Source organism: Vanessa cardui, chromosome 10 (genome assembly GCF_905220365.1).
Source record: "Vanessa cardui chromosome 10, ilVanCard2.1, whole genome shotgun sequence".
Lineage (NCBI taxonomy): Eukaryota > Metazoa > Arthropoda > Insecta > Lepidoptera > Nymphalidae > Vanessa > Vanessa cardui.
This window is the reverse complement of record NC_061132.1, coordinates 1,455,934-1,482,855: the sequence shown is the minus strand read 5'-3', so window position 1 is coordinate 1,482,855 and position 26,922 is coordinate 1,455,934. Positions and strand designations below refer to the sequence as shown.

The window sequence follows — 26,922 nt, the reverse complement described above, 5'->3', positions numbered from 1 at the left end:
TAGGTTAACTACTAGTTGTTTTAGGAGTTTCGTGATGTACAAGCTTGCTTAATACCAATTTTCATCGCATTCGGTTCAGACAAAGTCGAAGTCAAAAATATTTATTGAATATAGAAGTAATTACACTTACTTAAATAAAAATCTCGGACCTGAGAAGAACCGGCGAAAGAAACTAAGCGGGTTTTTTATTTCATGGTTTCATGTACAAAACTAATAAATACCTATATTTTCCTTATTTAAAACAGTCTGTGGGTGATCATCTCATTCCAAAGATGTGCAATCAACTATAAAGTCATTAGTGTTGTAATATCCTTTAGAACAATGTTCGGTCGTAAGCCTACACAAACAGAATTTCTTTCGTATTCATAATATTATTTATTATAGATAAATGAATCGTAAGGTACTTTGTTTTTCCCATGTTACTACAATATTCATCCCAATTAGACCAGTTTTTACTGCTTTAAATTTCGATATCCTAAATTCGAAATTCGAATCCCAGATATGGCCAATAATTAATTTCTTCGTTAAAAATTAAAAATAGCCTAAGCACCCAAATATTGCCTTTAGAAAATAAAGTTTAAATCAAGTAAGTAAACTTCATTTCCAAAAAGAACTATTTTCGCTTTAACGTTTTCTCCTTCTCACTTTACATTTGGTTTTCGATCAAGGCGTAGTAGCTTCTCTGATTCTCGGAAAGGGCATTTGACATTTGAGGCATGATTGCTTATTAATTACAAACACAATCGAAAAATTTCCAAGAATTAATAGAACAAGTAATAACTGCTCTGACGCTTCCAAAATAAAGTACTTTGGACATTTTTGGGCATTATTTTGTTAGCGAATATCATTGATGTTATGTTTTGGAAATTAATTAGTTTATCAAAAATATAAGCGTAACTTCGTCCACTCTCATGAAAGTTCTTGTAAATAATTATAACAATAAAGACGCGATGTAAGCCGACTCTAAACACGACATGCTACAGTGATACCAAGGTACAGCGTTCAGAAGATAGTGCTTGGGGGTCATCGCAAACAAATGAGGGGTGTAAATCCACCCCCGCCCCACAGGTAGCACTTGCTTAACCCTTTCTTGGCTAACATATGTGTGTACCGCACGGTACTGCGGTTAAGACACACTTCAAGTGTTTCGGACGTTCTTGTGAATTTATAGGCGAGCTCTATTGGTTTTGTTTTGCGCTAACGATGGAAGATACTACTTGAGATTTAGATTAAACGTACTTTGTTTGCTTTGTATATTGTTTCGAATATATGTACCACAGCATTTGTAACTAATAATATTTCATAGAGCCGAGATGGCCCAGTGGTTAGAACGCGTGTGTCGTAACTGATGATTGCGGGTTCTAACCCAGGCAATGTTCATGTGTTTATAAGACATCTCGTGCTCGGCGTTTATGGAAAACATCGTGAGAAAACTTGCATGTGTCTAATTTCATAGAAATTCTTCCTCGTGTGTATTCCACTAATCCGCATTGGAGCAGCGTGGTGAAATATGTTCCAAACCTTCTCCTTAAAATGAAGTTGAGGGTTTGTCCCAGCAGTGGGAAAGATATAGGCTGTTGCCGTACTTATGAACTCGTTGCTTCCGACTGATTTTCAACGCGCTGTCAAAAGTACTGAGTGAGGTAATTTGTATAATATATTATATTTCAATGATACGTTATTCATAGACAATTCTTGTTAATATTACAGATTTTTAACGGATCAAATGGATAAATAGTTATATATTCATTGCAAAACAAACACTGCTTTTTATAACAAGTAATTTTAGGCGTTATTACAAACAGAAAAATAATATTAACACTTTACACGTACTCTTGATAAATAGTTGTTGAATCAATCATCGTAATCAGACCCTCTTAGGAGGACAAAACTAACTATTTTTTATACCCGTCCCATATTCCCAAGTCAGAGGAAAGTAATAGATAGGATACGATGGAAACAATTCTAGCAGTAATTGGGGTGGATTCCTCCAGAGGTCTCTGACAACTTGACGTATAGAGATATTGTGTAAATTGTATACTGACTTACGTGCCTCCGTGTGACGTCATCCTGTTGACATTTCTATTTTTATTTTTCGTTCGGTAATTGCTTTGTTTAAATTTAGAATTGTTTTCGATCAAAACATTGTGTTTGTTTTGTTTCGCTATTGAAAATTATGTATACAACCTTTTTTCATAAAAGTTCATATCAATTTAAGTTTTAATAATATTATATGTATAATATATAATACATGTATTATATACAAAAACCTTTCTCTCGAATTACTCTATCTTTTAATAAAAGAACGCATCAAAATCAGTTGCGTAATTTTAAAGATTTCAGTTTACCTACATTAGGACAGAAGTTGCTTATATATATATATATATATCTATGAATTGATTTTTTTTTAATTAAATCTTTTGAATGTTTATTTTGAAAAAAATCTGCACAACACTACCAATCTACCAATGAGTATAATTACATAAGATCTAATATAATTAATCAACCTTCACTACAGATCGCATAAATACAAATGACTCTCACACAAAGCCTTTGGAAAAAGTACACACACACACACATGGAAAGACATTTCGATTGCTAATTGAGATGTATTGTTTTGTATCGAAGCGATTTTTCCGAATATAACAAGCTTCCACACCATATCCGAGATAGATGTCAAAACATCGTACGTTGAATAAAATATAAGGCAAGGCGAGTGCTCAGTTTTCGCGATATAATGCTATTGATAAATTTACCAGCGCTTCTCTCACATGATATTACGGGGAGGAACACCCCGGCCCGATCTATTATTATGCTGGGCAGGTCGCGACGTATGATATGCTAAGGGCTGGCTGTTTTCAATTGTATTCGATCGTAAAAAAAAAGTTACGTTCGAACGTTTCAAACTTTTTAATAATTTATTGTAATATTGATTTCATGAATACCAATTTTATTTATTTAAACAAATAAACATTTCAAAGTTTTAACTACCGTCAAGAAATTTACGAAAATTACAAGAAAAAAGTTAATTTTAAATTATGTAAAACGATTTTATAAAGCTGCTAATAATAATATATAAAGTCATTCTCTTATTATGCACTAACATTTGCATTACATTTGTTGGTAAATAAAATTTTTAATTTTATAAGTAATGTGTTATAAATATGTGTATTTCACCAATATAATTACACTTTTCCAAATTCCATAAAAATAAGTGTTATTATTAATGATAATTAATGGCACATATCATTGTTCTTTTCTCCATTTATTTTACTGAATTCAAAATCAAAACTTACTTTATAAGTTAGGCATTGACTTATATTTATTATTTCCCCTCTATAAATATAAATTGTATAATAATTTTTCTTATATCTTCTTAACAGCCTTGATAGATTAAAAATAATTGGTTATATTCCCAATTGTTTCTTAGATGTACTTTTTTGTTCTGGCAACCCTCAAGCCGGCAGCCCGCCGGGACGGCACCGATGACTTGTCATTAATAACGACAGCGGAAATGTATCAAAAGGTGACGCGTGTCCCTCCGTCTGTCTCCAGCCTTATTTATGATGCCAACAAACAATATTTATTTCATTTATAGATCTATACATTTGAACATTAGCGGGTATTGTTTTTTGTAAAGGAGATTGGATTGATTCTTACCTCCCTCTGAAAAATCTTGAATTATTCGATTTAGAGAATTATAAATTGAAAATATGTACTTTCGTAGTACTTTAATTAAGTTGTTGAGAATATTGAATTGGTAACACTATTATAAAACTGTATTTTCAAAGTGCAAAACTTCTGAGCCGATCTTGAAGATTTGTTTTTGTTTTATATCTTATTATTAAATATATTATGAAGTGGTATTTATTGCAGATTATTTGACGTTGAGTGGAGATAATATTGATAGGTAAAATTATACTACAATTGCACAACTTTACCACACAGGAATAATTATACGTTCGTTTCAATTATCAATTAAATGTTTATTTCAAAAGCATTGAGCATTTTTTATTAGTTATGACCTTTTTTAAACGTATTACAATTCATTAATTTAGTGGTGAGCACGACATGCTTATGTTTTCATGAAAAGATTTCATTCCAAGCCCTGTCTAATATTAATAATTAATATGTATAAGTCTTGTAACATAACAATTAAAACAATGTATCTGACGCATTCATCGGATTTCAGGCTGAACCTTTAAAACAAGGAATTTAAATTATACAAGCGGAGCTCACAAATCTCAGAAAACAAAATTTATTGCTGCCTATATCTTGGTTTATTTATAAGAAAGCAAGCCCGAGAGATGAAATTACGTGATACCATTTGGAATCTGAGTGAAATACGCGAGAGTTTCCACCTATGTAGGTATAATAATTTTATTCGAGCCTACTTACACAATTGCTTGTTGAATATCAGATATAGATGTTGCTCTACTTTAGCGTATTATATTGTACAGATAAAAAATATATCATTACGGATTAACTTCCGTTTAACGAATATCTCAGATTGAAATGCAATTTTACGACGCGCTAATTAAAAAGCGTGGAATTAATAATTATTGACTTCCGGGCAGGGTTATGTTACACACGTATGTACATACAACAACAACAACAATAGCTTGTAAATTCCCACTGCTGGGCTAAAGGCCTCCTCTCCCTTTGAGGAAAAGGTGTGGAACATATTCCAACACACTGTTCCAATGCGGGTTGGTGGAATACACATGTGGCAGAATTTCTATGAAATTTGTCACATACAGGTTTCCTCACGATGTTTTCCTTCACCGCTGAGCACGAGATGAATTATAAAGACAAATTAAGCACATGAATCAGCGGTGCTTGCCTGGGCTTGAACCCGCAATCATCGGTTAAGATGCACGCGATCTAACCACTAGGCTATCTCTCGTATGTACATATATAATTATAATTAACAAAAATATCTTGTTTTTGAAGATGTTGACTTTTAAGTGTTGAAAAAGAGTAACTACTGACATTCTTGCCAATCTTCTCGATAAAAATCTACATTCCAAACGTAGCTTAAATTATAGTTGAAAATGTGCTTATAAATGCGTACTTGAATATAGTATTTTTGGATTTTTATATTCATAATACCTGCAAACCGAGGAAAGTGTTGAGGCATGTACTTTGAAACACAAGATTTGCACTGAGGACTTGACGAATAAAATAAATATTGTAATTTTTAGGTTAAGACCTACTGAGTTTTATATATTAAATATTCCCCTTTTAATATTGGTATATTATAATTACTCGTATTATGAGTGTGTATAGAGTTACTAACATTTTGTGCTAAGCAAAGCCACTATCGTAAGTAAATTTGCATATTTTGGGTGTACCTACCACAGTTATGGTAAAAGTATTAAATTTCTTTAATGATACCATTTAAATATTCAAATAAAATAATCAGCGAAAAACAGCGTATTCGAATAATTATAATAGAGTTCATATGGACAGTTAAGGATTAATTTTCTCCACATTAATTTTCAAAATTGAAATAGTTGTATTTCATTTTAAAAAAATCAAAGCAGTTACAATATAATTCCCACTCTTAAATGAAACAAAGTCGAAACTTTGAATATTACTAAAATATAACTTTGAAACTATTTTAATTTCATTTTATAAGCTTTTTTGGATAATTTGGTTACAATTGCTGTATCTTAAAAATTACGAACGAAAGTGATGTAGCCAACTATGATATCAAATAATTTAATATGAATTTGATTTTATTTTCTAAATATGTAATTTAATTAATATTTTATAATAGATATCACAGTAAAATAAGCATAATCAGCTACCCCTAGATGATGTTATGGACTTTAAAAAAACATATTTTTATTAGTGGTAAATTATAATTTTACTATAAATTTACAGCGCTTGTACACGGAGACAAGAATACATTTTTTTTTATTCTAATTCGTACTGAATTCGAATAATCTGCTTAAAATGAGTTAGATAGACAACGTAATAACAACAATTTATTAATTATTTAATAATATTATATTTATTTGATAAACATAAAATTAATCGTATAAACAAAATGAAAAACAATTTTTCATTTATTTATTCACATAAGATTATTTTTATACTCATTATATATTTTTCTAATAATATTTAAATTCAAATATTTTAAAACTTGTGCATTTATGTTACGGTAGATGTGAAAACGGAACGCAAATGAGCGCGATTCTACCAAATGTCATGGTATGGTAGTAAATGTCAAACCGGCGGTTAAAAACATCAAAACAAATCGAAATTTTTTGAATTCAAGATGGATTGTCGATTTTACGATACGAAATTAGCAAATCATCAAATGTTTAAAGACCTTAAAGAGAGTTTGAAAGAAGATAGTGGTGATAAATTGCGTAATTTATTTGCTCTTAAGGACGATGTTTTGTATGCTTGGAATTCTATAGAAAACTGTCTGTTCTGTGTTAATTTAAAACGTCTGGAAGATCACGATGAAGAAATACCATACCAGGTAAAGTATCATTATACGTACTTAATTTTATGTTGTTTGTTATGAACTAGAAATATTTGAGGTTATGTTATCGTTACGTTAACTGTCACAGACACGTTAATTGTTAATAAAGAATTACTTTGTTTATTTAATCTTATTAAAAAAACAATTTGCAATAATAACAAAACATAATTTAATATACGCGAGAATATTTGCGCAGTACAAGGTAGTGGAACAATTCTGTTAAAAAGAGATAAAAAAATGAAAATGTTCTATTCTAAATTTAAACAAGACAACAAATCAAGAATTCCAAGTGCTTTATTATATATCTTTTGTATGGACTATAATATTGCCATTAAATTCTCTTCAAAACAAACTTGTTAAAGCAGTGCATAAGATGTTCTCGGGTTGTTCCAATAATATTCTAATTTAGCTCAACACAACTTATATATTATGACAAACTAAAAACTCCATAAACTTCACCGAATAGTGTAGTTCAACTATATACTACTCGAAAACTTTCAAATTAATTGTATGAGAGTTTAATAAGTATTAAATTAATATGAATACAATATTGCTTGAAAAATTTTGCTTACTAGAAGTTTTATATGTGAAATATGAACATAATAACTAACCTTAACTATTCTTTTAATCAAATACAAAGCAAGAAAATTTACTTTTTACAATATGCTTTTAATGAAATGCTCAAAATTCAAGTATTCTCTGTAAACCACCTCAAAGCAGTCAACTATGGTGACTCGGGTAAATCTAATGAAAATTCAAAACATCATCCAACAAGATTTATTCAAATATAAAGCAAACATTGTTCTAAAAATATGTCAAATAATTACAGTTATTAACTAAGGGATATTTAGGTATATTTATTCTCGTGAACAAGACTTTCTTAGATAATGTAGAAATATCGAGCTCCAAAGGGTAACAATGCAGTTAATAACTGTAATAATAAAAATAACCTTGTTGATTTATAATCTTATCCTTCTAATAAATCTCATAATAGTATATAGGTTATGTTATAATGTGTTTCTTCACCACCAATTCAGCTCATAACACTGAAGTATGCATACTTGATTTGAATGTCATGTTTGGTTCAAATTCACAAACCAATCTCTGAGGTTTTATTAATTTAAACTCCCTACTTATTCATGCTTTTCTTATACTGTTATAAGAAAAGCAGCACTTTGTTAGTTCTCAATTATCATTTGTTGTACTCAATACATATTATACTCGCAATTACTCTACATCTTGGTAGAGTGATCTGAAAATCAACAAGTATTAACAATACATTGTCATTATCATCTATTTAATAGTGTATTGATTTTAAAACTTGTTAGAGTTAAAGCTATTGAAGAAATTTCATAGAAATAAATATTTTGCCTTTAAATGCCATCTCTCATTTATGCCACTCAGACAATATTTCCTATGGTATATATAATTTAATTTCTGCCTCTATTTTTAGTATTGTTAATCATCTTATTTTGTTTTATATCTAAGTATTAGTATTTGTTGATTAAATCTTTCAATTAAATTTTTATATTAATTATATGTAATTGACAACAAATAATAAGTGTCAATTAATGTGGTTTTGAAATGAGTTAATAAAAGACTGACAGTGAAAATGGATAAGAACTATTCGATTATTGGAGTGAATATAGCAACTTATCATTTATAAGTTACTATCCATACCTGTGACTTTAATGGTATGAAATTTATACAAGTTTATCACCACAATTTTATCAAATTGAGGGCTGATTAAAAAAAACTGATATTCCCTTAGAGTCAACTACCACACTTAAATTGAATCTAAATTGTTTCAGTATTTTAATTATAAAGGTATATTATATTAGGAAATATAGTGTTTTATTTACATAAAAATTAATAACATTAAATGCTTATACAAGTATGTACTAAAACTAGTTACTGTATTATGTATTATTCTTGACCGCATGGAATGGTGGCATGAATCATTCAATCATCAAAAATATAACACCTCGCCTCATTGCCCTCACTGGTGACAGGAGGGTTGGTTCGTTTTTTGCCCAGAGGATCGGAATATTAGGATAGATTACATTAATATTCATTGTGTCTGCCAAAACTTAAAGTTATTTACAACTTTTTGTTTCTGCTATTTTACACTGTCAATGGAGATATTTTAATCTGTAGCAAAAACCTGAAAACAAATATATTTTTTTCAATATTGTACACTCAACAGCAAATAATAGTTTGGATAACTCAATACATAAATAAGTTGTTATTGTTAATATTTATATTACAAGTTCATTATATGTTTGTGTCATTGAACATACTAATGTACCCAGACTTTATTTTTTATTAATATTTTGCATATACAATATAACTATTTATTGGACAATGTTTGGTTGTGAAATGTATAGATGAATATGAAAGTTTTATAGTTCACATGACATTACTTTTAAAAATAACTTATAAAAATCAACCGATTGATAAACCTGTTTAGACCTGATACATATGTCATCACCTGATACATATGACATGATAATGTCATGAATCCGGTCATAGCTAAGTATGTTATGTTATTAGTTGTTTTGAAAAAGTTTCATATATGTCCCTAGAGGTATCATCATGATAAAAATCACGATATGACTCCTCTGCCTATTATACCTCCTTGCCTCAATATGGATCACTTACATGGACCAACATGTGATACATTTTCATCAGGAAAACACAGATGATCATGTCTTTTCGATTCCTTCGCCAAGCACGAGAAGATTTAAAAAAACAAATGTTCTTAACATGAAAATTTAGTACTTGCCCGTACCACAGGCAGTCTTCGATAAAGCGTCGTATTCTAACCAATGGGCCCTCATGATCCAATAGTAAATGTATACTAACTAATAATATAAGACCAGAAGTACTCTACCCTAATCACGTAACGAAACAAAACAATGAACATGTTACAATAGACATTGGAAAGAGGTCAATTTCTGCGCCCGCCATTAATCTCACTTGGAATGTTACCGCCGAATTAATTACCCTCTGACCATACGATTTAATAGGTTTCCTGAGGGACTCTGAGGTTACCGATTAAATCACTACTTCTCATAGGGCGATTTATAGTGACCAGTACTTGAACCAAGATGTAGTGAATCACTGGAATCGCTGCGTAATTCTTCTGAAAAACGAGAACTTTTGTATTCTCATTTTAGTATCGCTTTTTAATTTAGATTTAACTTGGCAATTACATGACATTTGTATAATAGTGAAATACATTTGAAATTATCAGATTATATATCCATACCATAGATAAATAGATTAATCATAAATAAATATAGGACAACATCACTTACATTACTCTGATCCCAATATGAGTAACTAAAATACTTGTGTTTTGGAAAATCAGACGAAGCAACGATACCACAATACCCAGACCCAAGACATCATAGAAAACTAACGAACTACTAAGACCGCATGAACATAAATGAAAATAAGAAATATAAGTGCACCCTTTTTATCATCTTAAATAGATGATAAAAAGGTTGCACTTATATTTTTCTTATTTTATCTTGCGTAGTTAGTAGTGTAGTTCATATATATATATAAGCAATTTTTAAAAATGCCTTTATGTTTATTTATCGGCAAAGTTAGGAAGTACATGTATAGAATAACATATGGACTTACTAGTGTATTTCTCAGTAAGGTGATTCCAGACAGATTTATCGCCGCACAGTTGCCCTTTGCCTCGATATAACCTCTCGCCCAACCCAATTGTTAATCTCAACTTTAACTTTTCAACGTTCGCCATTACGACAATACTGGGTTTTCTTCAATTTCATGTTTCTTAATTGTCAAACTTGTATCTTGTACTAACAACGTACGTGTAATATAAATTTTATCCATATTTGCACATTTTTGGACTGCTTATATTTTTTGATCGTCGGTATAATATCCTACCGTCAAAATTAGATCTGCGTATTGATAGAAAGCAACGATTAACTTTCGCTATATAACTGTTTGAATTATTTTAAATTAATTAAAAATATTTACAAGCCTTATTTTTTTTATTATTTTGTTAATCTGGAGGAAGTGATATCTGACGCATTGTATGTCACTAGCTTTTTAGAAAAAAAATACAGTTAACTTTATTAATTATTACAAAATACTTATATATACAAAAATTGCATTTTATTTATATATAACTGAAATAGAAAATACCGTAACTGTCGTATATGCTGGTATTATTTAAAAAACTGTAATATATGTCTAGTGATTAGGTAGTGTTGTATTTTTGAAGAGAAATCTTTACTTATTTTGTTCTTTTTGTTTTTCACATTCATTTAAAACAGGGAAGGTAACTCAAGTCGAGCTGTTTACTCGGCTAAAGATATACGACCATATCTCTAAATAACTCTGTGTCATTTAACCTAAATTGCCTCCATCAGAGAGCCGATTTCTGCTAAAGTTCATGCCGTCATGGCTCCACAATTTACCTTGACTCCTTAAGAGGCCAAACCAAATATTGTCACAATTACGAGATAGCATCAACCTATAAACATGCAGACGAACAGTTCCCTTCAGCGTATATCTTAAGGAGTTTTTGGTATAATTTTAAGGGTAATGGCGATTCTCTCTTAACTATATAAATATGGAAAAGATATAGTATAATCTTATTATTTCTTATGTTAAGGGATTTAAAAATTACGTGAACCTAAAAGTCATCTCTATAATATATGACTTTTTAATATATTTTCTAAAGAGGTACTTTTTTTGATCCTTCAATGGATGCAATCTTGATGATGTCTTATATATACACTTCTTAATATTTTCAATACTGAACTTTACATAAACAATAAACATTTATATAAATGTAAAATTACTAATTCCGACTTCATAAGCAAGGTTCTATATCAGTCCCAAATAATCCTCAAATAATACGAACGTCTAAACTCTTAACATCATTAAAGCGGAAACGAGTGATCGCCGCCCTCCCTTAACAAAGAGCGCTAAGACGTTTTCCTCCGTTCCTTAAGATCGTTTTATTGCCAGTCCGGATGGACTTCTGGGATAGATGGTGGGGAATGTAAATTTACTGTACGGAACCGGACGCGAGGAGGTGAGCATCGGATTGTTTTGTTTTCGGTCGGCCCGCATTAAGCCCGACCTCTGTGTACACCGAACTGTAACTTAATACTAGCGAACTTACAATACGTTGAAATAAATTCGAGAAAAATCGTTGAAGTGAAATTAATGTGTAGTGCAGGTTTCTTAGTAGCGGTGTATATTTGAATTCTAATAGTGAATGACAAATGAAAAGATAACACAAAATTTAAATGTATTATACATTTTGTCTAGTATCCAATTAGCCGAACGGTGTTAATTGGACCACTATGTCCTGTGTCAAGTTTTACAATCAATTCTAAACCTAAAGCTAAAAGTGCGTGGATCCAAATTCGGACAGTGAATTTTTCGGTAGGAAGTAAGACGATCGCGTGCTAGCGAACGTTTCGCTAAGGCCTTTGTTCAGACGTGTTAGATCGATGTGCCTGATGTATGAGAATCGAAATGCAGCACCGTGGGGTTTAATTTGCCGGTTGTCCATTTGTTCCGATTGTAGGCTTATTTATTGTGGCGTTGCGAATTGGCGAGTTGGAAGGAGTGAGTTAGTTTTGGTATTTGGGGGATGTAGATAGAGTGCTACAAATCTCTTAAACAGTAATTCAGTCTGGTAAATTACAGCGCAATTATTTTTTTGAGGGGCATAGCCTATTCTGTTATGAACTAATTTAAATTGCGTTAACTTTTTTAAATATAATATCAATGTTATCAAGTTTTTAACTCATAATTTTTTTTTATGATTAATCAAAGAATAGTAAAAGCCTCTAAATTTCGTACTGCTGGGCTAAGAACTCCTTTAACATTTTCTATGCACATTCAGTGTATTTTGATCAGGTTTCCTCAAGATATATCCTTCATTCAGCACGAGATGGAAATTGCAAACACATGAAAATCTTGAACCCGCAAAAAATCGCACGTTTTAACCACTAGGCTATCTTGAAACCCCAAACCACACTGCAATGATTGTATTGCACGTTATCTATCACTTGTGGTTTTCAAATGACCCTTATCTAATTTGCATCATGTGAACGTCTTTGCACGTGATCTCAATACAAATATATGTATTGTGTATCGATACATGGTCCTTCGTGGCCGGATTAAGGACTACCCTCATAAGGATTTGCTAGCTCGAGGCGAATTGGTCCTTTCTTTGTCTAACCCGATTGCTCCGCCTTGGGACAGGTGCGGGCTTCCTTGAGGATTTTAATTAATAATGTCTCGATAGTATGGTGTGAGGTGTACTTTAGTGATTTAATCAAATACGGTTAATAGTTTCGATGGGTTTCGTAACGTGTATTTTGGATGAATTAAGCCATATTGAACTTTAGTACGTTTTGTTATATTTTCTATAATATAGTTTAAATAAATTATTAATTCTTTATTTACTGTATATGTAAAATTGGTAAAAATAGTATAAGCTTTTGTTATAGATCTTGTCCTTGGTTTGATATGAAATTATTACTTACTATTAATTACTAAGATAAAAAATCCAGCCTATTATAAATATAAACACATATTATTTTTATAACACTCGTCTAAATAACAATACGCGATGTGAAACAATTATCTCCAAGACAATATATTACCCCCAACTTGTAAGGCACGGCCCGTATTAACTACACATTGCTAACGTCATAAGTTATTAGTAGGTGCCCAGGGTATTCGCCGATAGATGGATAAATTACTTAGCAAGCGTGGATACTTAACAGGTTTCCTTAAAGCTTTGACTACATGTACATGGTTCTCCTTGGTCTTAACTGCTAGCGAAGATTACAGGAGATTTTAGTTCTTGATACATTTCATCTATATACATACGTGATAACGTACATGTAGCTTTTATTATGAAATTAAAAGAAACATATACCATTTATGTCAAAGGTGTCAAAAATGCCGTGTCTTGAAATTCCAAATATGCAAAAAAATATAATGAATGTGACTCACAATATATTGTTAAGAATGACTTGGATTTCGAATTGATTGACGTCATTATATATGATTATGTTAATGTATTACCTTTGATGTTAGTAATCTTAGTAAGTATATAAAGCAAGCAAATTTGATAACATATATTCAAATTTGCGTCGGCATCAAATTATCGCATCTTATTAGAAATTCTTTTATCCTGATAATCTTCGTCAACATTTTTCTCGAGCAATTTATTTCGATCCATAAATCTAGACGGCGAGTGTGAACCAGCTTAAAGCTAAGATGGGATGGGTGCCTCCCAACCCCCTTGCTATAGCCCGTACGGCTAGCGAATATGTAAGCCCACGGGTGTTCATTAACTGAGCATGTTAAGCCGATGATCGCAGATAGTGCTAGTAACATTTTCATGAAGCCTGTACTGTGATTGAGAAAGGCGTTTACAGTCTTTGGATTACACTAAATAGGGATACCTGAATAAGACGCCTGTTCTTCATTGATGTCTGAAAACTTGTATCTAAGACGGTTTTAAACGGGAGAACAAATTCAGCGATCGGAATATATTGAGTTCTTCGTAAGCTGACGTCAAATAAACAGATATTATAACAAATTTATTTAGTTAAGCTCATTAAGGATTTAGCACTCTAATGTCTGCACTTGTACATACAAAAACAAAATGGCGTCATGTAATACGTACATCGAATACTTGAGACTCGTTCTTTTCCCGCCTCCGAGTGTCGTTGGCGGCATTAAATCTTAATAAAACCCGTCATGCATCACGATGGCGCCCTTTGATTTCTCACTCGGCAAACCGCGTCTCCGCATATCAAAGAAAATCACAACTCTTTTCATTGCGCGCCGATAGAATGTTCACAAAGACCAGCTTAATTGATCCCCCATTCCGCCCACCGCTTTTAAAAATGTAACCGGAGAGGGAACGTGAAGCGATATGACGGAGACCTCGATAGCGTGGACAGTGTACCTTCAATTTACTAATACAAATAAGCGAGACTGGTCCTTCGGGCCCCAAGCTACTGGCGACGCTTTCAAAGAAGGCTCTATTGTATTCAACCCTCAATCACGGTCTCGATTATCGAAAAGAAAACACTCATCTATATTTTAAATAATGATCAGGGCACGGGTCGGGGCGAACAATTGAGAGTGATGAATTGTATGGGATACAGGTTATAAGAGCCATGTAGTGTTGTCGTAGTTGTCGCCCTTATATTATTTTGATAAGAGGAAAATATAAAATCTATTTTAAAGATATACAATCTCGATCATTCGGGCCTCTTTCGCTTCTTTTTGTTCAGAAAACGTCGTGAATATAACATCACAGGTATTGAATGAAAGTAATTCAAGTCATTAGCGTAAAAAAATCACAGACGCTACTTGTCTGATAAGCAAGACGGTACAAAATTAGATTTACCTTGAGCAACATGCCCTTTGGGGTGTAGTACTTCGTATACTAATCAACAGCATTCACAGAAAATATATTCCAAGAAAAGAGGCTGAAATTTAAAAAAAGGGCGTCGACAAACAGCATTTAATGAACGCCCCCCCTCCCATACATCATTAACTGGTAGGGGTGTCGCACAAACAATCTCGCTCCAGTTTCGCGAAAGGGACTGGTTGATAGTAGGTAGTAGAGTAGTGGATTCGTTACAGCAAGACCTCGAGTGGTAGCCATTGTGAGTCGAGGACGTCTGCGCTGTTGTGTCCGAGATGTGGATAATTGCCCCCGCTGCCTGTGAAGAAAAAAATATGTTTCATTGGGAGATATCGTCATTGTTTTCCCTCGCTTCGATATATGTAACTACAAAAAGTTATGTAAACATGCGATTTTATGAACAAGGGAACAGAGTTTAGGAATATCTTTCGAATTCATTTATTCCGGTGCGTTTCGTGTGAAATAACGCTCATCATTTCACGGTTATTAAATTTTAAATGATACTTGTATTTGAAAAAATAAAACTGCACTTATATGACAGTAATAAATCTGATCTTCAGTAAGCAGTTTGTCATAAACATATTTTTTTTTAATTCCTACTAAAGTCAGCTTTGTCAAGATTTCTTATTAAAATAAATATGTTAAAAATGCCTTTCAATATATAAAATGATAAATGTTCGTCGCCTAACTTTTAATCGTTCTAAAACTGTATAATTCGGTTAATATTACTTTATTATCAATTTATGAACCCTCGTAAGAATCATAGTTTAATATGTGGTACACTTTATACGCCTTTAACAGCATCCAACATTTGCGTATTGTTCCTCAAGATGCTTTACGGTGTCCCTCGAACAGGTAATGACGTTATTTATTGGCAGTAAACTAAGATTCAGGTTAGAGGACAATGGGACTAAATGATCCTAAAGGTTAGGGATCCCCATTAATGCCAGGAATTTTAATAGTTTAGTAATTTGAATTTATGCCAGTTCTATTTATTCAAACATACGTGAAATATACATACTATGCTATGTTATGTATTATAAAGTATCTCTTTCTTACGATATATATGATATAATTGTAAATGAGGCACAATTAAATAGTGTATTTTCCATAACGATGACTACCAGAGACTGGAATAGCCGGAGGCCATGAATCTTGATAAAATCAAATTGGAATTATTCGGAGTGAAACCTCCATGGCATCTTGAAGTCAACAATGGGCTGTCGACTTGTTCTTTGCGTTGCACCGTTATTAAAATCTCGTGAAACAATCGACTCGAAAGCGCACTTCCGTTTGCTGTGTACAGACTTGGGATGCTGGAGGAGAAATCATTAGAAAATAACTGGTTGTTACAGATTTTAAGATATTTTTGAAATATTCTAAATTATTGTTTATATTCGCGAAACATAAATAATTCCTTAAAATATTTTGATTTGATAAATATATTTTTTATTTCTTCTAAGTTTATATTCTAACAGCCTCTAAAGCTTAAGTTGCATTATATAAAATGCATATTTGTAATTCAATAATTTAATTTTATCTCAATATAAATATTTCAATTATAATCTAGCTAAATATATGTATACATATAGTCTCTTAATATTTATTTTACCCCTTCAGACCAAATTATGTCTCAGGATAATTATTTGTAATTGTCAAGAGCAGCGATTAATATAAGTATTGCTCTAAATGTGAACGCTCATTCAATGCATGGAATATTAATACCAGGGCCACACCGATGAAGGCTCCGAACGAATCATTAAAGGATAATTATGACGCCACTTCACAGGAAACTGGAGGGTTCCCACTCGGAAATCTGATTCTTTTTGTTTTTTGTGACGGAAGTCGAAAATTTTCGAAGCCGTGCGCTAGAATCGCAAAAGGGAGTTCCTTGAATGTTCTTATGGAAGTTTCCCTTGATATGCATGAGCTATGTACCCTGCGTCTAAAGTTATTTCTATGTCGGTTTTAATTACCTTGAAAAGTTTTTAAGACGTCAATCAGCTAGGTTTTGCGATAGCGCTTTATTATGATCGATAGCACTCTTACTATTACTAAAATAAATCGATAATTTACACGAAAGTTATGTTTTTATCGTTAAGAACATACAGCCTTATAAAGTAAGGCTGTAAGGGTGAAAAGGTTAACAAAAATCTATCAATATTTTTAAGTCAACATCCGATGAATGACGATTATAAGTAATGCTGTTAGTTTTTTTATTCCCCTGAAGTCAGATACAAGGTAAGTATTTTCGTATTCGGCGCCCGATGCCTTTATAATTCACATTAATTACCTCCACTGGCGGTTGCTACAATAGTTTTATTTGCACTCCTCGACCAGTGTGGCTACAACAAAGAGTTCATTCAACATTACTTTCAACACAATTGTAAAACTTGAATTTGTTACAATGAGAAACATAACTAACGGCTGAGTTCAATTCTTATAGTCAAACTTTTCGAAATTATCGGAAACTTTATGATATGACTAAATATTTAAATTTGCAATTATAATAAATATAATACTAGAATACTAGAAATTTGTAGGAATCATAATGAATTAAATGGAATCTTTCGTTTCTCATCTATAAGCTGTTAGAAGTATTTTGGTACTGTTAAGTTTTATCACAAGTGTGGATTGTATAATTTACTAAGAACTGTGACAAAAAAAACAATAAAAATAATATCATGTTTTTCAATAAGATCAAAGGTCAGCAATCGTTTCACCTATTTTCTCTGATATGACAAAGCTAAACAAGAAAAGAAGTAACATATTTTTTAGCATTAGAAGATTGCCCATCGACTTGTGACCTGGTCCAATACAATTCAAGTACCGTCGTCAACTATGTCGCCCATGGTACGCGCTCCTCGACCATAGTGGTTGTTAAATAGTTGAACAATAGATGTGGCCGGTGGCTCATTAATGATTCATGGCTTCGGTTTCGGACGGTCTTTTGTGTGATCTCCAATTGTTTGCGTTCCGTTAGAAATGTGGATTCGATGCTTATTTTATATTCGTCTTTCTCAGTGTTACGTGTGTGAATTGCATAGTTAATTATAATTCCTTGGTACCTTTCTTTATTTGCTCATTGTGTTTATTTAGTACCATTATTACTAAACCAAGCTCTATAGAGCTGTCTTTAATTGTTCGTTGTTTTATTCTTTTTTATCTGGATTTTGGATACGGAGTTCGAATTGTTTTCGAAATTCGCTCATTATAGCTAATATTGAGTCTAATACTATTGATTTTTCTTTTGATATCTAAAGACAGTCATGAGGGGTACTTACAGTGAAGACAATAATTTCCAAAAATGACAACGTACAATTGATATGAGTGCTCTATGTTTGAATTATACCTAATTGTTAAATTTATAAAATAATATTTCATAATCACCTGTGAGGTAACATATATTAAATAATACAAAATTGAACAAATAAATTAAATAAAACAACTATAATTTATCATTAATCTAATGTTTGCAAATTATTAGTTATAGTTTGTTAATTCAAACCCACCCAATGTCACCAGACTTAGTACAGTCCATATAAAAAGGTATATCCATAATTAATCTCTATTAAACAGTCGTTAAAGTTTATAATAGTGTACCTCCTTACGTTTAATGCGAGGGTCACTTCGTCGCCGTGCCTCACCGAGAACATTGTTTGTTCAAAAGCAAAACTCTGACCTTTCTCGCGTAAAATTACTATCACCTCCACCTAAGGTAAATATGTCGGCAAGAAATTCGCTTTGAACCCTTTGGGCCCTTTGTTGTTCAACTAAAACTATTCTCAGTTAATCCCTGGATAAACAGTACTTGTTAATAAATTAACGTGTTATTAATATATGTTACTGTGACCCTATGGTTGGCAGGTGTCCCTCCGGGCGTTATGTTTTATTTCATATTCAACAAAGGAAACGGCAAGAAGCGGTTTTTGGTTCAATGGTAAATATTGTACGGGCTGGTTTTTGTGATGCTTATAAATTAGTAATTTATGGGCGACCGACGTGTGCCTTCGGATTTTATGTTAATATTGTGTTGGAAATTCTCTTAGTTACCCTTCTTTGGGTGTGACGCAGATGAGATCTAGGTGAAAAAGAAATTGTCCAAAGGTAACATAATCTTTATCTTTATTTATCTACTGGCTTTCAATAGTAACTACGTTATTCAAATCGAAATGGTAAATTTATAGTCCATTATAGAGTACGCTTGAGCTATACCTAATATCATATATTTATTCTCGAGCTAATAGCTCCTGGGGTTTGCAACGTGGATTAAGCACATTAAACCCCAGATACTCTATTTCCAAAACGATTTTTGTTGCGGATTGTAGAATTGATGAATTAGGTGTTTTTATTAACAAACTTTTCCAACATAACATAAAACCTATAATAATCACTTGATCAAACATTTTCTTTATGGCCGTAACTAGCAAGTCGTAGCACCGCGTAGACATTCTTACTATCCGTAACGTGCACTACGAACAAAGGTATTCGTAAAAATTTTCAATTTTAAACCTCATTGTATATTTCAATTATCTTATTAAGATTATTGTGAGTATCCTACAATTCCCAATTTTCTATAAAATAACAATATTTCACTTGTTATACAATAACATTGCTTTCGATGGTACGAATATTCTTCCAAAACGTCAGTAAATTCTTGTTAAACATAATCCAATAAACTGTTTAATATAAAGACTTATAAATCTTATCTCCGATAAATCCAGGCGGAATGTAGACCTAAGTTAATAAATAGGAGAAAAACTCGGTCAGGGGGAGACGGGGGGGGGGGTGGCTAAGCGAGTGCTTTACGTCATATCCGAAATCCCGGTAAAGTGAGTCCAGCAAAGCCGCCGTTCGATGGTCGAGCTCGTTGCGATCTCGGTAATAGCAATAGCTTTGTATTAAAGCCGCTCAGAAGACATCTTGGTGAGTGGTCCAAGTGACCAAAATAAATCTCGTAAAATAAATAATAAATTTATCTTAAATCTAATTACTGAATACTATAATTACTAAGATATATAATGTTGGATATATACATCGTTTTGGGAGTGAAGTAATGTCCCAAAAGTAAATTAAATTGAATTATGATATTACAATACTATGTTAGGTTGGGTTGTTGTTAAAGGTCGATAGTATTATTTTTAGGATTGTTTAAACATTCAAGATCTTGGTGTATTATATCAAATCAAATTGCTTAATACAAATAATAAATTACTTAATCTTTATCGCTAAGAGAACACATTTTATATGGAATTGTTTCTGTATTCGCTATCGCTTGATTCCGAACTCGCCGACATCTTACGTCAGACTCGCCAGCGCTATATCGGCGTGGCTTAGCGCTTTTTCATCAATCCTGCTTTATTACGGCGGATTCCCTTTTGTCTACGTCCGGATGCCGGTCATTTAGCGTGACCGCGCCAGTTCCTATTACCGCCATACGATACCATTCGTATCTGTCGCGCGAGACCGCCCGAATCTGTCTTCGGACGTCATCGTCTCGCGGTTATTTCTTCCCACGATCGCAGTTTTTCCTTTCTCTTTTTAAGCCACTTGATGTATAACCGTCTATTGTCCGTTTGTTTTCTGTTTGGCAATTTTTAACGGGATTACACGCTCTGCCCGGACTCGATCACGTTTCCGCAGCTGCCCCCTATTTATGAGGCAATATTTTATGGAATATCGAGTAAAGTAGCCTTTAATCTACTGATATAATAGGGGTTTTAGCGGAATGTCTCCGCGACTTCAATTGTGTTCGGATTCTTATTGCCGTGGGGCCGTCTTCACTTTCAATGCTTATCTCGAGATCATAACAGATGTGAATTTAGCTTACATACAGCAAAAACAACATTATAATGAGAGTAATGAGTTATTTAATTCGTATTATTTCCTCATGTTTATTTTACAAGTGACAAGAAATAACCAAATGAACGCCGATATAGTTCATTTAATTGTAAAACCATTTAAATATTCGATGTACAATTACAATGTTTTAAAATCAATGCCCATTTATTAGAATTCTCTACGAGGCTTTATTCCACATTCTGAATTCTAACGTTTTTCAATATAGTAGCCAGGCTTAACTTAAGAACCTATCGTGAAAATTTAAGTGCAAGTTTAAAACGTACTATATCCTTTAATCTAAGACCAAAACTAATTACCAACACAATATACAAGGATTATACTAAAATTACCGCTATCAAGAGTCTAACCGAACCCGAATCCTAAGATCCATAACCATCTCCCGATACCATCCCTGGCATCGTTCCCAATGTAATGGGATTAAATCATGCGACATTAGCGTCTCCGTCCGCCACGCCACCATAAATAATCCGCCTTTTATTAAACTCGTCGAGATAAATGATTATAGACTCCACTGTCCCCTTGTTTGTACCCTCGTGTGCTTCTTGGATAGTGTTCGTCCATTGTGATATTTAATTAATTGCCTTTTTTTCCTGTGAATTCGGACGATGCAGTTTATAATTTTCGTTTCGTGTTATTCGTAGATTTTCACGTATTCATTAAAATTTGAATTCTCTTTCGGTCTGTTAACTGGTTATTTATTTTTATTTGGCGGTATGTTTAAACCAATCTGGGTAGGTACCACCCACTCATACCGCCAAGCAGCAATTACTGTTGTGTTCCGGTTTGAAGGGTAAGTGACCTAATGTATTTAGACGCAAAAGGGACATCTTAGATCCCAAGATGAGGCGATGTAAGTAAAGGCTACTATTTCTTACAGCGCCTATTTCGAATTACACCTATGTAATTATAACAATATAATTTTGCTTATAATTAAGTATCATTTAAATGTTTTGGACTCCAACTCATCAGTGATTCCATTATCAAATACTTAGAGTTATTTTACTGATGCCATTATTCCTTAAGATTCTTTGTTGGCAAGTTCTTTAACCTGAAATAACATACAATGACCAAGAATAATTACCACAATATATCTCGATTTCCTTCTTTACCAACAAAAAAAGGGAATACGCCACTTTTAATAATTATAAATTTATTTCACACACTGGTATTTGTGCAAACCTAATTCCTAACTGTATACTGACAACTGAAATATATCAAAAATGATATCTGATTAGTGACCGCTGACTGCGAGGGGCGTTGGTTTTGTCGTAGATTAACCCAAACCAGAAATAGCTACTAGAAATGCTTCTGTATTTATCAGGACCCTATTCCAATCGAAGAAGAACTGATTACCCACTACCCACACAAATATTTCTAGATTAATCTCTTTCATTCCAAATAACTCTACAACAATAATCTTCGCAGAATAAAATAATTTAAACAAAGTTTTGATTAGTTTGTACACACATCTTGATTAACGTTTTTTTTTTAATGTAAACTTTAAAAATCATAAGAATTAATATTTATACCCTATTAAATATAAATTCACCTTTGAAGCATATCTAGTTTCTTTATGTCTGCATATTTTCCTTGCGACAACGAATATTCCCTTGATAATACGTTTGGGGGAATTCTTTTAAATAATCCAATAGTGACCACTAACATAACGTGACGATATGTTTACAACGTTATGACGTCATTTAATAATTTATTTGTGTCTTTTCAATTCCTGAATTATATAGAATATTTCGTTGTGTTCTTGAGGTATTTAATTACGAGAACAATTATTTTTGTTACAGTATTTAAAGGGGCCTCCCCTTTTTTCAATTTCTTCTACTACGATGCATATAATGTATATATTTTCATATTCCAAAACCGATGTTGAAACTGATTGCAGTAGTGTTTAATACAAGTTTTTCTTCTTGGCTCGCTTTTTAGAGGTTGTCACGTGTTAGGCAAAAAACGTAGCCTATGTCCTGCTTTGCAGTTGAAATTTGCTTCATAAAAATTTCATCAAATTCGGTTCATTGTTTGGTTGTGAAAGAATAACAGCCAGACAGACAGAGTTACTTTCACATAAATAATGATAGTAGGTATAGATTACTTATGAAAGTAAGAAATTAGTTGCCAAAATTATAGATCAAGTTACCAGTTTAAAAATAACCGCATTTGTATTTACTAGAGTATTAATTAATTAATTAAATTTGCTATTTATAAACATCACTCGATAAACTTTGAAGAACGTATGGCGTGGCTCCGTTTTTCAATTAATTGGAAGTGCATTTTAATCAATTATATCGCTAAACTATGATGTGCCCAAATTACGTCTACCGGGAATCGTAACGATCTATCAAGCTAATGGTCGCTATGAACGCTTGTTTTAAACAAATAAACCATGGAAATACCTTTTTTCCTTGAATATCAGCAAAAGCGAATAATTTAATATTATATGTCCGTGTTATGTTTTAAAAACACGCCCGTAATTATGGGAAAGATCGACTTTAAAAAATATATAAACATTACTATTTCATTAATGTAATAAATTAAATACAAATCTCATTAAAGTTTGGCTTTTCATATTTGAATATGTAATGACGTGAAAGAAAACTTTTTCACAGCAATAACAAGAGCTACAAAATTGAGTCACTTCGTAGCACAATGCTACGAAATAAACGTCTACAAGTAACAATAAGATATTTTATTGCATAACTTTCTCGTTAGTCTAGTTGCTAATTATAACGCTTCTAGATGCCAGGGTCAAATCCCGGGTCGAGGTATAAATTTTTATTGAATTTTGCTCTCAGCGGCAGTCCGAAGTTTCAATTCACTTGTGGTTACGCTCCCATACCTCGGAAAGCACGTAGAGCCTTTAGTCCACTGTGTGAACTTGTATCGTACCGTCCCATCGGATTATATGAGTAAGGGGTAAAAAGGATTTTCTATGCTTGCACACGCACACATTCCATTCATAACCTATATTTCTTAATTTATTCAAAAACTTTTTAATTAATTTAGAATAACATTATTTTTTTGCTTAAAATTTTGTTCAATGTATATCACATGTAAAAATATGCTCTTTGATACTTATTTATCAAATATAATTGTAAATCTATTTTTTATACAATTTTTTATTTAGTTTGTTATATGTGGTTCAAATTATCAACCGGTGATTTGAATTTTTAAGCTGTCGTTATAATACCATGGAATAAAAAAATGGTTTAATACATTGCTTATGATTCCACTTTGTTTGAAGTTATTAAATGCAACTAATATTAACAATTTTCAGAAACCAACAAAAAATTGTTTGACAATTGATATCCAAGAAAAGAAACATGAGTCATCTAAATCAAATAGATTTGACTGAAGTCGTTAAAAAGCCAAATGATATCGGCCAATACGAGCAGAGTATCGGAGCAATTTCATTAGACCACAAATTACTATGTCAATTAACGTCGTTTGACGTTTTTATAGGCGCGACCGCGATATGGGCGATAGGTGGTAATTAGTAATGAACGTAGAACGAACTTTACTAGCGATATTTAAATTATCTTGTGGAAAATAAAAATGCTTTGGAATTTATTTTTGGATAGTTGGGTTAACTGACGAAACGTTTAGTTTCAATGAAAACTTAACGAGGAAGATTATGTATATGTTTTTACTCAATCATCATGCTTCTTTCTTCTAATATTATAAATTCGAAAGTAACTCTGTACCGAATTTGCTGAAATTTTATATATAGATGCAGCAGCTTGAACTATAAGAGAGAGCTTTTATGTCTAACGTGACTAAGCAGATGAACAACGTCTTAAACGCCGCAATTGACATCTAGTCTTTAATAACCAGTAACTAATACAAAACAGTAATTATATAAACACTTTTATAAAAGAAATGGAAGTTAACTGACACTTGATGGGAAATAGTAACTTTTGCCCATGACACTTAGACTTAGCCTCGAGAGAAATATCAATAATTTCTGTGCCAATGACAGGACCTTCCTGGTTTAATTACCATCAAAACGAGAACAATGCAATGCTTGCTATTGCATCTAACCCACAACGGAGCACTGAGGTTGATTAAACCCCAAAGGTTTTCCTTAAAAGAAAATTGACCCAGCAGTCATACCTGCAGGGTTACTTAAGCTTTTTTTTAGTTCCGATTGGCTGATGAAACGATGATACCATATGAGACTTGTGTGATAGGCTATTATTAGCTGTATATTTAGCCAGTCTCTGTACAATTTTATTGTGTGAAAAATGTCCTTAAACTGACATACAAATTCAAAAGTCACTGCCAAAATATTGATAGTTAATTTCCATATTTGAAATGGCACTGAAACTAATTTGCAAGTCATAATACATTAAATATTAATATGAAAAAAAAAAGTCGTTAAAGTTAATTGGAATACCAACTATGCGTTCTGCACACGGCGGATCTTGTGCATATTAGATTTAATAGCACGCTGCAAATGTTTTAATCAAAATGTATATAATCTTGCGTTATTTCAAGCTCCATTTCAGAAATATTAATGTTTATGATTAATTATAAAATTCAAGTCTTATGTTAATAGTCCATTGTGGGTATGTGAAAAATTATAATTACGAGTAGCTGCAATTTAATTCGAGCGACTGGGGATGAAAAAATATCCCCTTTCGTTTCGAGGGATAACATGTTCGTATATTCTAAGATAAGCCCTTGATTTGACGAATTTTTACGTAGCTTGTTTATATGTTCAACTAGTTCGTCTGTCGTTGGCATTATATGAGAGCTATAGGTACATTTAAGTTACAGCCTATTTTAATGGAAGTAGGAAAAAATATAAAGAAACCTTAGATTGACGTATTTCATGTAACTCAGCTATATTGTGCACTGCTAAGAGTTTCTGATAAATATATCTTCATTTGTAATGCAACATTATTTGCTCTTTAAACTTGCTACTTTAATTTTACTTCCAAAATTCGATAACAGTTTTGTAAACGTTCATAACGTCATATTTTCAAATCCATAGTCAGTATCATAGATTAATCGAGCTCTCAACCAATGATATGACGTCAAATTTATTTATTTTCTGTTATGGTTGGATAAAGTATATAATACAGTATACTCTATTATACTATTCTTTTTTTTTTAATTTTAATAATACGTGTCTAATTACCAGTGGAAACTTGTCTGATATATGTAATTTTATATATTCATATCCCATACGTTTATCTTATTGTTTGTTTCCCTAAAATAAATAAATACAGAAAAAGTGTACATTAAGGGATTCCATATTTCAAAAGGCTATAAACCATCCAACTGTACCTGTCTAGCTATTCTAGAGAATAGACTGCGAATATGACTAAATAAAACAACTACCTGTTGCAATGTTTTAATCGCCGTTCGAACCCGATCACAACAATATTGAGTTTTGTTGTTTGGCGGTAAATTATCTAATTAGTAAGTTGTGTTATTAATTAGTATTAATATCGGTATTTAAATGACCCAATCCTTTCACCTGTTAATGTATGCACACCCCTATCCCCACTCGTTGCTGGAAATGGATAAAGATATCTATATTCATTAAAATTTAAAACACGACCGGGTTATAAGATTCAAATGGGGGGCTGCGTAATATAGGTTTATTACACCCACTGTTATGAATGTACTGATTAGTGTTACCGTTTCGCGTGGGGATTGAGACAAAAGTTATAAAATGTTTGTTTTTTAAAGAATTCTATATTTAAAAATAATTTATTTTTTTATTTATTTTTTTGTTGTAATTATATAATATGACAAAGTCTTATTTACTAATATTACAAATGCGAGATTAACTCTGTAATTTATATAAATCATCGGCTTTATTATAACTAAAACCTACGGCAGCCCTAACAGGTGGGTCAGGTTCGAAAACATCATAGTATCTCATAATTGCACTTTATTGTTTCTTTTGTCAATATTCTTCTGAACTTTTCTTCTTTTCCTATAAGACACAAGAAGAATCGTTTAATTGGAATTCATTCGTTTAATCTCATAATAGTTAAATGAAATCAAAAATGTTATCGATTCAAAATTAATAATCAATTTAAATCGATATCGATAAAAATAAAGCATTCGAAAATGTTTG

General features: G+C 32.2%; 1 protein-coding gene across 1 annotated transcript in view; it reads left to right on the top strand.

Moving 5' to 3' along the window:
• Positions 1–6,214: 6,214 nt before the first annotated feature.
• LOC124533170 (nuclear pore complex protein Nup88) overlaps positions 6,215–26,922 on the top strand; it is a 100,192-nt gene continuing 79,484 nt past the window's right edge. Inside the window, exon 1 of the mRNA XM_047108337.1 lies at positions 6,215–6,496. Coding sequence (XP_046964293.1) covers positions 6,287–6,496 — 210 coding nt within the window. The 5' untranslated portion in view covers positions 6,215–6,286. The remainder of the gene's footprint in view (positions 6,497–26,922) is intronic.